At 42.0% G+C, this 12,541-nt stretch overlaps 1 protein-coding gene and 1 long non-coding RNA gene across 8 annotated transcripts in view; one reads left to right on the top strand and one right to left on the bottom strand.

Moving 5' to 3' along the window:
- The window catches only part of FRMD3 (FERM domain containing 3), a 135,316-nt gene that overhangs the window by 81,297 nt on the left and 41,478 nt on the right, over positions 1 to 12,541 (top strand). For 3 of the 4 annotated variants that reach the window (XM_064402848.1, XM_064402849.1, XM_064402850.1), the window contains one exon: positions 785 to 863. In XM_064402848.1, coding sequence (XP_064258918.1) covers positions 785 to 863 — 79 coding nt within the window. Of the gene's footprint in view, positions 1 to 784; positions 864 to 6,627; positions 6,698 to 12,541 lie in introns of those variants that run through there. The other variant, XM_064402852.1, reaches the window with a different exon arrangement.
- Positions 2,274 to 6,935, bottom strand: LOC135289356 (uncharacterized). Of its 4 annotated transcripts, none has more exons than XR_010352127.1 (3): positions 4,595 to 6,924; positions 4,338 to 4,470; positions 2,274 to 3,835 (listed from the first exon to the last, which is right to left on the bottom strand). It is a non-coding gene; the product is annotated as an uncharacterized LOC135289356 (long non-coding RNA). The 4 variants fall into 4 exon arrangements; XR_010352126.1 differs by lacking the exon at positions 2,274 to 3,835 and having other exon boundaries at positions 3,921 to 4,470; positions 4,595 to 4,642; positions 5,009 to 6,920; XR_010352124.1 differs by lacking the exon at positions 2,274 to 3,835 and having other exon boundaries at positions 3,921 to 4,470; positions 4,595 to 6,935.

Below are 12,541 nucleotides of genomic sequence, written 5' to 3'. Positions count from 1 at the left end.
ATGATGATTGTTAAACTAATCACCATATGAATTTTATACAAGCCTTCGAAGTGGAAAGCTTAAGAAGATGGTACAGCAAAATGTTCTGGTAACTTACTAATTACTGTTATAATTTACAATTAAAAAAAGAAATTATTGATTTCACCTGGTATTGTCTTCCATTTTCTCTGTAATTTTTTCCTGCCCTTTTCTTCTGCTTTCTCTTTTCCTGACATAAAAGCACAATCTCTTCAAAGTTTTGGAAATTCAAAATTGTCTTTGTACATTGAGAAAATACCAAGACCAAAATATATTAAAACTAACTAGAATATTGTAGATCTGCACTTTGCTCTGAATCAAAGTGCCTGAGAAGCATTGATTGCAAAATTGAAATATTTCCCGTTATTGTGATCCTTTCCTCTTTCTCCTTTTCCCTTTCTTTTTCCCCTCCTTCTTTCCTATTGAAAGGATTCAATAAGAAAGGATTCAAACATAAGGCCTGGTATTGATACCATTGTTCAGAGTTAGGTACTATAATCTTATTAACTACTGGGAACAGAAATATTTATACTGTCTTTAATTTCATTACCTAAATGGTTTCTTCAATTTTGTAGTATTATCATTGCTTTCTGCTTATAATTTCCCAAAAAAGACCTCCCCAAAATAAAGCATATATAATAATGCTCTGGCTTGAATATCTGCCTAAACTAACAATTAGTAAGTGACTTTAAGGTCACTCCTTCAGAATGGCTTAAGCAATATTTGTTTCCTATGGTTCTCATGCTTTTTCTTTTTAATTTTTCAGCTCATCCACCATATACCATGTGCTTTAGAGTGAAATTCTACCCACATGAACCCTTGAAGATTAAAGAAGAGCTCACCAGGTATTTTTTGTTTTCTTTTGGTTTGGTTTCTTTGGTTCTTTTTTAGTTTGTGCATTTAATGTGCAATTGTTGTTTAGGGTAGGGTTCTCACTATTCCTGATAAAATTAGCATAGGCTGACATTACAATATGATCATCTTCTTTGCACTTTGTGATTCCTATGGATTTTTAAAAGCAGTTTAAAGGAACTATTCTACAACATATAGACAAGTAGTTACACTATGCAAGAATTTTAATAAAATGAAGAAATGGTCAAATGACTGGGCCAAATTTATTCGGGTCCTTTCCTTTCCTTTCCTTTCCTTTCCTTTCCTTTCCTTTCCTTTCCTTTCCTTTCCTTTCCTTTCCTTTCCTTTCCTTTCCTTTCCTTTCCTTTCCTTTCCTTTCCTTTCCTTTCCTTTCCTTTCCTTTCCTTTCCTTTCCTTTCCTTTCCTTTCCTTTCCTTTCCTTTCCTTTCCTTCCCTTCCCCTTCCCCTTCCCCTTCCCCTTCCCCTTCCCCTTCCCCTTCCCCTTCCCCTTCCCCTTCCCCTTCCCCTTCCCCTTCCCCTTCCCCTTCCCCTTCCCCTTCCCCTTCCCCTTCCCCTTCCCCTTCCCCTTCCCCTTCCCCTTCCCCTTCCCCTTCCCCTTCCCCTTCCCCTTCCCCTTCCCCTTCCCCTTCCCCTTCCCCTTCCCCTTCCCCTTCCCCTTCCCCTTCCCCTTCCCCTTCCCCTTCCCCTTCCCCTTCCCCTTCCCCTTCCCCTTCCCCTTCCCCTTCCCCTTCCCCTTCCCCTTCCCCTTCCCCTTCCCCTTCCCCTTCCCTCCTTTTTTTTTTTTTTCATTTTTCTTTTCATTTTTTTTCCTTTCTGAAATAATCTGGAAAATTTAATTCAGCCCTGACTATTTCAAGACATTTATGTATAGACTCACTTAATTTTCTCTTGGGTGTGTCTTCAGGATCACAAATAAGACAATCTTTTCAAAGTAGTGGCAGACAAACAAACTGATACAGAGGTTCAATATATTAATATTTTTCAAGTACAGCTGCTCTGGAGGGTAAGAATTCTTGCTGCTTATGTTAGAATGTTGAAATTTTTGTTATGGAAACAGAGCTGTATGACAGCTCAGCTGTGCTTAATGAATGGGAACTTTGTCCTTCTTACTGGCCATTGTGAATATTCTGTTGCTCTGGGCATTTTTCCAAGAAGAGCACATGGGGGGGGGGATGCAAGAAGTTAGCTCTTTTGAGCTCTGTACCAGCTGTGCAGGACTGTGCACGTGTGCTCTGCCACCTCCTTAGTGTGCATGCCACAGAAGCACCGTGTGCTGCAGCACTCGCTGCCTTGCGCTCTTTGCTGATTCCTTCCCCAAGCACCACGTGTGCTTGTGCTCACAAGTCACTTCACGAGTGTGGGGCATCCCATTGTCACTGGCCTCATACTGAAAGTTTCAGAAACAGCTTATGTTCTGCTGTATAGAACAGCTGGAGCGTGCTGTTATTTTACAGCTATTTATCTTGGGTGAAATATTGAAAATGTACAGCTGAGTAAACAGGTTGCAAACCAGGAAGTCAGTGGATTTTCATTATTTGCTACTGTTTGTCCTTGGATGATCATTTTAACTTTTATGATCCAGAGTATGATTGTATAGACCCTCTCATTCAAGAGTCTAAATTAACTGACTTTTAAAAAACCTGGATATCTTCCCAGGATAAGTTTTATTGAAATACAAAGCACCAAGAATTGGCTCACTGATGTATATTGGGCTGTGAGTATGTTTTAGTCTTTGCTGGGATATTTCAAATAAATTTTTAAAGTCAAGTTGTTGTGTGAAATATGGGTTACAGTCTTTTACAAAAATTAAGAGCAAAAAGGAGAAATAATTTGAGACATCATGAATTCAACATGTTTTTGTATCTGGTCATCTTAATAGTTTCTCAGTGTTGCTATTTGGGAAGCTTTGCTTCATCTCTGCCATATGTCTTCACAATAACAAAATACAGAAAATTCTCCTGAAATGAGCAAATGAAGTGCAGTCATGTAACCCATCTCTGAGAATTTGCTTCATGACCAAAGCAAAAGGTCAGATTCTAGGTGATGCTCTAGATTGGCTAAATTGGCAATGCTCTAGATTAGTTATTTTTCTTTTCCTTTAATTGCAATGATTAGTGAAATTCAAGCAGAAGAATGCTCATTAGCATTTTACAGAGGACAGTCGTGAAACCTTGAGGACTGGTTGGCTTCTTGGTAGATTTTGCTATGCCTTTTTTTTTAATGCTGCTGTGTTCACTTGAGAATCATATTTTTTGCTGTGTGTTCTTAAGATGTTTTGAAAATAAATTAATAATATTGCCTTTGACTTAAAAACCATCTGTACTTTGCAGCTGTACGTACAGTCAACTGAGTGAGAGTAATAGTGTTTTGCATTTCTGTTACTGTCCGTGGCTATGGATGGCAGAGCTGCTCTCTCACTTCTTCAGCTGGGTGGAAATCTGATGGGTGTCTGTGGTCCCCATTTAAATAATGAAATTCAGTTACAGTAAGAGATTCTATCACATTGCCATACTGCTCTTTGTTTCAGACTTTCATTAACCCTGTGGTTAATCCCTCATATGGATTATTGCCGATGCAGTCTTTCAAAAATCTTTGTAGGAACAAATCTTTAATGAAGCATCTTAGAGATATCAGAGAGACTTACAGGTCTTAAAAGGAACTGGTTTTCCTACTCTTCCATAGAAAAAGCTGATGTGAAAAAATCATCTGTTCAGTTCATGAAGCTTTGTGTCTATGGGGTAAAGGTTTGATTTCTGTGAAACCAGTGCAACATCGGTAGAGATACTATTCAGGATTTAGACATCACTTGCAGGAAGAAAATTTAAGAGTTGTCCCCTGAGATTACTGATGCTTCATTTCTGTCCTACCTTGGTCCCAGCCTTCCCTGGTTCAGCTTGACTGTAATGCTTGAGTTATTCTGTTGTTTAACGTGTGAAACTATTATCTGAAAATGGAAGTGGAGAATGACCTATCTGAAGTTATCACTAGGTCTATGATATCACAGAAAAAAACTCTGTAATAGTCTGAAAACATGTGCAAACTGTGTATTTGGAGGCCAGGAGTACCGTGGACAACAGATGATGCTGCCTGTCACTGCATTTTATTACACTGCTAAGGACAACTAAGAATATTGTCAGCCACACTGTACCTTTCCAGCCACTTACTTTCATCTTCTCTTGTTTTAATTTACAAACATTTTCATAGCTATGCTTCTGAAATAAAATCAGTGTCTGCCTTCAGATGTCAAGGCACTCTGAAATATTGTTGCTAAAGGAGAAATTCTGTGGAAAATATTTGCCTCTCACTGTGGAAGGGAGGTTCTATGTGGTCCTTGGTCACTGTTTTCTCTAGAGTGAGCTGGTGTTAGGATGGTAACTCACAGGTTATCTTCAGAGGCCATGGGGGTTGTTGCCTTGATCTCTCTTGCTTATGTAGTAATAGCCCACCTGAAACCCAACTTGTCACTGAAGTCCAAATCTTAAAGCACTTCAGTACTTCTCAGCTCATCATCTTAATGGATGTCAACACGGATTTAGAAGATCTGTCCTTATTTTTGGAAATAGTTTCCACAGCAGAGCACTGAAACGGCACATTTGAAACATGTTTGATAAAGACTAAAGATACAATTTTCCTTTTTAATTAGGCAATTTCCCCAATGCCTTTTAAAAAATTGTGATGAGAAAATGGCAAGGATTTAACTTACTTTTCTCAAATGATTTGGCCTTTGCATGTGCACTGGAGGCTAAGCAGACTGCAACACAAACAGTGTATATATACTTTCCAATGGTTTGTATAATCTTTTAAGCTCAGCCTTAATAGAAAAGTGGTGCTCTTTGTAGTGTGTTGACCCTGACTGGATGCCAGGCATCAGCCAAAGCCTTTCTCTCACTTTTCTCCACAGCTAGACCTCTCACAGGGGAGAGAAAAGGTAATGAAATGTTCATGAATTGAAATAAGGACCAGGAGAGATCACTCACCAAATACCATCATGGGAAGAGAGGGTGCAATTTGAGACAGTAATGGAATTTATTACTAAAAAATCAGAGCAGGATAATTATAAGTAAAATAAGACCTTAAAAATGCTTTCCCCCCATCCCTCTGTCTCTCCCAACTTTACCTACTCCTTCCATGGCACGGAGAAATGGGAAATGGGTTATGGGCTATGGTCAGTTCGTCACAAGTTATTTCTTCTGCTGCTCAGGGAGAGGGGACCTTTCCCTCCTGCATTGTGGGAGACAGCTCTCCATTAATTTCTCTGATGTGAGTCCATCTCACGAGCAACAGCTCTCAGTGACCTGCTGCAATGTGAGTCCCTCCCAAAACTGCTACAGCATGGGTTACTCTTCCACAAGGTGCAGTCCTCCAAGGACAGGCTGCTCCAGTGGGGGCTTCTCCCTCCATGGGTCTCCCATGAGTTCACAGCCTCCTCAGGCATCACAGAATTAATTCGGTGGGAAAAAACATCTGAGATCATTGAGTCTAACCCATGACCTAACATGACCTGCAGTCAACTAGACCATAGCACCAATTGCCACATTCAGTCTTCCCTAAACACCTCCAGGGATGATAACCCCACCATTTCCCTGGTCTGCCTATTCTAGTGCCCAGTCACCCGTTCTATGAAGAAGTTCTTCCTAATGTCCAACCTACACCTCCTCTGGTACAGCTTAAGACTGTGTCCTCTTGTCCTGTCACTGGTTGCCTGGGAGAGGAGACCAAGCCTCACCTGGCTGTGCCCTCCTTTCAAATAATTGTGGAGAGCAGTAAGGTCTCCTCTGAGCCTTCTCTTCTCCAAGCTAAACAATCCCAGCTCCCTCAGCTGCTCCTTGTAGGACTTGTACTTTGGATCCTTCAACAGCCTTGTTGCCTTTCTCTGGACACTTTTGAGCAACTCAGTGACCTTCCTGAACTGAGTGGCTCAGAACTGGACACAGCACTCAAGACGTGGCCTCACCACTGCTGTGTGAAGGGGGACAGTCACTGCCCTGCTCCTGCTGGCCACACTGTTGCTGATACAGGCCAGGATGCCATTGGCCTTCTTGGCCAGCAGGACTCACTGTTAGCTCATGTTCAGTACTCTGTCAGCCCTTTCTGCCTGGCCTCTGACCAGCCGCTCTGACCTCAGCCTGTAGCACTGCAGGGAGTTGTTGTGGCCAAAGTGCAGGACCTGGCACACTCATATCATTGGATTCAGTCCAACTATCCAGCCTGTCTGGGTCCCTCTGGAGAGCCCTCCTACCCTCCAGCAGATCAATGCACACTCAGTGTCATCTGCAAACTTGCCAATGGTGGACTTAGTCCCCTCATCCAGATCATCAGTACTGGACTGGCACCAACACAGATCCCTGGGGGCACACTAGTGACTGGCCGCCAGCTGGATGCAGCACTGCTCACCAGCACTCTCTGGGCCCGGCCATCCAGCCAGTTCCTAACCCAGCAAAGAGTGCTCCTGTCCAAGCCGTGGGCTGCCAGCTTTCCCAGGAGGGTGCCGTGGGAGACAGTGTCCAAGGCCTTGCTGAAATCCAAGTGGACAACATTCACAGCCTTTTCCTCCTTCACCAGGTAGGTCACCGTATGATTCTTATCTCTGGTCATAAAAGGAGATCAGGTTGGTCTGGCTAAACACCTGCTGGCTGTGCCTGATCCCCTGGCCATTCTGTAGGTGCCATGTGATGGTGCTCAAGATCTGTTCCATAACCTTGACAGGTTCCAAGGTCAGGCTGACCAGCCTGTAGCTTCCCAGATCCTCCTTTTGGCCCTTCTTATGGCCACACTGACCAGCTTCCAGTCATCAAGGACCTCTCCAGTGAGTGAGGAGCCGGGACCCTCATATACAGAGCAACCACTACCCTTGCCTATCTCTTCTGAAGAGCAAGTAACCATCCATTGCAGCATTCCAGTCATGCAAGTCATCCCTCCATGCTTCCATGATAGTGACATCATAGCTTTCCTTCTGTACAATGGCTTCCACCTTCTCTTGCTTGTCACCCATGCTGCATGCACTGGTGTATGCGCACATCAGCTGGGCTGCTTGCCCAGCTGGGCTTGCCTGACTGGCTTGCCACCTATGGCTTATCTCTGGAGAGCCTGTTTTCATCCCCTTCCCTATCCAAACATTGTTAAAAATCCTCTCAATCAGCTCTGCCAGCTCATGGGCTAGAATCCTTTTTTCCTTGTTAGAGAGATGGAGTTCATCTGACTTTAGAAGGCCTGTTGCTGCAATAAGTTGCCCCATGATCAAAGTTGCATCCACTTGCTCTGGTGTGGAGCTTGTCCATGACCTACAGGTGGATCTCCAGGGTCTGCAGGGGCACCAGGCTGCCTCACCATGCTTTGTACCACAGGCTGCAGAGGAATTTCAGCCCTGGAGTCTGGAGCATCTCCTGCCCCTCCCTCTCCACTGACCTTGGTGTCTGCAGAGCAGTTCCTCTCACCCTGTTCTTTTCTGGCTGCAGTTACAATTGTGCAACCACTTTCCCCCCTCTCCTTCTTAAATCTGTTATCACAGCAGTGTTATCACCATTTCTGACAGGCCCAGCCTTGGCCAATGGCATGTCTGTCTTGGAGCCACCAGGGATTGGCTCTGCTGAACGTGGAGAAAACTTCCAGGAGCTTCTCACAGAAGCCCCCCCTGTATCCCCACTGTTACCAAAGCTTAGCCATGCAAACCCAACACACTCCTTTACACTATGGCCATCTCTGAGGGTTTGAGTTCTGCTCCATGTGTAGTATGTGGAGAATATCAGGCTCTTCTGAATGTTACATCTGTGGCTTTCTAGGTCTGGTTATCTGTCACTTACAGATGGTGTGAAGTCCTTCAATTTTAGAAAATAGCATTTAACTGGCATAATTGAGCATATCTAATGAGAGTAATAAGCACCAGTTTTTAATTATGCAATAGCAACATGACACCACATCTTCACATCTCCCCTGTCCCCTGCCACACATACCTGCAAAACATAATTTCACTTTCTTTTCTTTTTAAATCAGCATTTGTAATGAAGCTTGACAGGACTGGGGATAGAGGCCTTGAATACATACTGTTTTGGTATTATTGTTAATTTCCTTTTCTCTTAATTTTCTTTAAAAAAATCAAATATTTTGTGGTTAATTCCCTTTGTTTTTCCGGAAAGCATGATATCTTGATGGGGAGAGGTTTTCTTTTGCCGTGTGCATCGAACTGTGTGCAGAAAATAGGATATTCACTATAATGCCCAAGGTTATTCTGCTGGCATGGCATACAAAGATAAAAATTACTGTGAAGAAAGTTTTACCTGCAGAAATCACTCAATGCACAGCGTACACAGCATCCCAGCAGACTCTGAAAAGCACAGATATTTTGCTCCATGCCATTCTTTCCTGCTCTTGTTCACAGCTCAGAGCCCACAGCTGGGAAAGCCTGAGATGCTGTACATGAACAAGATGTGAACAATCAAGGGAATATGAACAGATAGATCAAAACACTGATCATACTTGGGCACAGATTTCTATTTTGTTATTTATTTTCCGTGTTCTTGTTTAGGTAATAAATAAAGCAGTGGGGGTTTTTTTACTATATATGAAAGAATCCCAGGGCCTCATGCTCTCTTATCTTCAAATTCCTACATTTTAGTGTGTATGTACAATTAAAATGAGAGACTAGAAAGTCATTTGAGGTCCCAAAGGAATGCTCTAAAATGCTACAGATAATACTGTATCAATGATAAGCCATGATTATTATAGGAAAAAAAATGTTCTAGAAGAGGGCATGGGTGAATAGCTGGTGGAATTAACCGAAGATGGATTATTTCAACTAGCTTTCATCATGCCCTTTTCCCCCAATCCATACTTCATAATCCAAGAAGCATTTCTTCAATAACAAGTCTGTCATAAATCAGTGTCTCAAGTATAGCAGACAAAAGAATTGTTTAATTGGAAGTCATATAAAATGACAAAGACTTGGGTTATGCAAACATGGCACACTCAGTGTTTGTCTAGACCAGGCTCAATCAGCTAGATATTGCCATGTGCTGGAAGGGTCTGCTCCTTTTCCCTTCAGAAGCAGGAGGCCAGTTGAATTTGACAGTGATTGTTAATGCGTGAATGGATCTGGTTCTTAATGCCTCAATATCAAGTGATTTATTTGCAAGTTAGAAATTTGTGCAATGTATCTGTGCTATTAACCAATAGCTCTAAGGTGAGTTCATACGAGTGGGCCTGTGCTGCTAGCCCTGTTCCAGACATCACTTAGGACTACCTCTGCTCTTCCTGGTACCCGGCTCTGCTCTTCTTGAAGAATGCAGTCATAGCTATGCTTTGATATCTATGAAAGTACACTTATCTATTTTGGCTTTGTCAAGGACACTTTGGCAGTTGCCAAGTGAGTTTTTAGTTTTAACAGTATTGCAGTTGCAATCAGATTGAATAGCACAAATCTTAAAAGTGAGGTATTTTTTAGTAAGAGCACTCGACACCTCAGGCTTGCAGATAACATTCAGAGTAGGGAAAAAATTACCAAGAAGGGTCATGGTTTTTTTTAGTGGAGATTGTACCAGAGGGAGAAGAGACCTTGTACATGTTCAGAGCTCTTCTTGTGGTCCTCTGAGGGGAAGGCAGAATGGATGAGAAGATGCAGTCCTGTCATGGTGTTTTGCAGAAATTACTATTCCCGTGCTGTGGTGGGATTTTCACGTAGCCAGGAGCCAAAACAATGCTTATCTTTTGCCACTCCTTAGCCTGCTTTACTCATTGAAATATTAAGTAACAATAAAGATTTTTTTCCCCAGTAGCCTGTGCTGCCAAGAAACTCACTGGGATGGTAATTTACCACCTTTTCCCAAGGAAAGACCATACAGGCAGTGACCAGCTCTGAAGCCAGGGGAACAAACCCATGTCTTGCTAACTGCAAGTGGCATTCATAATCCTGACTGCAGAAGTCAGAGATCTGAGATTCCTAAAAGCTGTTATTAAAGTCACCTTCCTACCACCCACCCCAGGGCATAAAATGAAATACTTCTTTCTGAAGGAATAGGTTTGGGTGGTTTTGGGCATTTTTTTATTAATAGGAATCCACAATTTGGCAGTATAAGAGGGGTATAGGCTCAGAATGAAGATAGGGAGTACTGATACCTTCAATATGTTTTAGCATTAGTATATTTCTTCAGAAGGTGTAGAACAAGAAGGGTGATTCTTTCTACAGGTGCCTGTTAACACAGAACTAGTCATGCAGTTTCTCAAATACACTAACAAGGTGATTCCTACTACTTCTGGTGTTAGATATTTTAAGAGGAGTAGAATTTTCCTTTTTCTTGTGTTTGGATGAAGATTATCCTTTGAAATAATGATAGATATACCTCCAGTTCCTAATTCCTCTACTAGAATTTGGCTTATGACTGATCAGATAGGTTAAAAAGGGCAACAGCTGTACTGACATCAGTGTGGCATGCTTATTGTCATGAGTATCTGTTTTACAAATGGTTTTAAGCCATGCTATCATGAACAGAACTTTCCTACTGTTTCAAAAAAACAAGAAATATAATAGATGATCTCCTTCCCATCCAAATTCACTGAAGGGTTTTGGAGTTGTTATATTAGAACTTTCAACACTTAAATTCCTGCATATTAATTTTAGTATTATTTTCTGGATATTTTGCTCATATTTGTGTAATCATTCTTTTTTTTTGTGCTTGGTAATACTATTTTTCTTCACAATCTTCTGAGGCAGTTGGTTTACTATCTGCTATGTCAGATGCTTTCTTTCCTCTGCCTTACGCAATTTCCTGATTTCACTGATTTTCCCCTAGCTCTAGTGTTGAGGATTCAGTGGACAGTAGTTCTTCATTCGCCTTTCCCACTCAGAAGACTTCAGAAGACTCACTCTTATTCTCCCTTAATCACTACCTTGCCCTGTGAGGGAGGCTCTGTCTTCTCATTAATTTTAGTTCTTCTATATTGATCAAGCTCAGCTATGTCCTACTCAGGCTGAAGGGACCAGAGCTAGGTAAAAATTCAAGGCGTGATTTCTTCAAGGCTTTAAGTACCGGCAAAATGCCCCTCTATCTTTTTCACAATATCATTCCTAGTGTTGCCCAACATTCTCTTGGCTTTGTTTTTTGGCTGCTTCTGTACCCTGAGTTAATGATTTCAGAGTGATGACTTTTTCTTATTTTAAAGTATATCAAAAATCCGTCTCAAGTATTATAAAACAAGTAAGCAATATATTTTAGCTAATATAATTGTTTTTTCTGTCACAGAAACAATTTGGTTTGAAAAGATATCTGAGATAATTGAGTCTAACCTATGATTTAAAACCACCATATTCAGTAGACCACGGCACTGAGTGCCACGTCCAGCCTTGTCTTAAACACCTCCAGGGACAGTGATTCCAGCACCTCTCTGGGCAGCCTATTCTAAAGCCTAATTATCTATTCTGTGAAGAAATTCTTCCTAATGTCCAACCTAAACTTCCCCTAAATGCACAGTCATCCCTTAAGACTGTGTCCTCTTTTCCTGTCACTGGTTGCCTGGGAGAAGAGACCAAGCCCCACCTGGCTGCATTCTCCTTTCATGCAGTTGTGGAGAGCAGTAAGTCTCCCCTGAGCCTCCTCTTCTCCAGGCTAAACAACCCCAGCTCTCTCAGCTGCTCCTTGTAGCAGTTGTGCTCCAGTTCCTTCCCCAGTCTTTTTGTCCTTCTCTGGACCTCGCTCCAGCATCTCCTTGTCCTTCTTGAAGTGAAGACCACAAAACTTGACACAAGGTATGGCCTCACCTGTGCTGAGTACAGAGGGAGAATCTCTTTCCTAGTCCCTCTGGACACACCTTTTTTTGATAACGACTGGGATGCCATTGGCCTTCATGGCCACCTGGACACACTGCTGGCTCATGTTCAGCCCTTTTCTCTTCATGGCTCTGTAAAGCATAGAAAATATGTTCTCTTTATTTGTGATATTACATACTTGTATGTAGTAGTTAGTGTTTAGTAGAAATTCATGTACTTTGGCAGGAAAGCGGTGCTCCTGCAGTGTGCTTGATGATATCTGCTGTGGAAGAGAAAATGCAAAGTTGTTATTCAGAATAATATGCAAAAAGAACTCAAAAATTCTTCTAGGTAGAAGGACACCCAATCCAGGAATGTTGTAAACACAGTCATTTGCCTTCTGCCACTCTGTACCACACACAGCACCATGGAAAAGAGTGGTGAATCAAAGTCAGACACCATGCTGAGATAGCAGCTTTTAAAGAATTGCTGGATCTCGGGAGGTGACTATATCGGTCAGCTGGAAAGACTGTAACAACACTGGGAGATACATTTGCTATGGGAATAAACGGTATGAAGTGACTTGAACAAAATAAAAAACCACTATGTGGCCAAATCACAAAGTTTGGCTGTGGGAAAGCTTTCTTGCCTCACTGAACACCTTAAAATAGATAAGTTGTCTGTTAAGCAGCTAGCAACATGGTCGCTGGGGGTCATGATGCCTGCTTAAAAACAAGAATAGATATTGCTGACCCTTAATCTGCATGACAGGAAAGGTTTGGCTGACCTGAAGTTGAGTCATCTGTACTGCAAACAGATAATAGATGGAAATGAGGTTATTCCAATGAGAGACATTTGTGAATGTAAGCATAAGTTTACTAGCTTCTTATACTTAGGGCTGTAAATCAAATTATA

This window comes from Passer domesticus, chromosome Z (assembly GCF_036417665.1).
Source record: "Passer domesticus isolate bPasDom1 chromosome Z, bPasDom1.hap1, whole genome shotgun sequence".
Lineage (NCBI taxonomy): Eukaryota > Metazoa > Chordata > Aves > Passeriformes > Passeridae > Passer > Passer domesticus.
The sequence above is the reverse complement of the archived record's forward strand: the minus strand, read 5'-3'. Positions and strand labels throughout refer to the sequence as shown.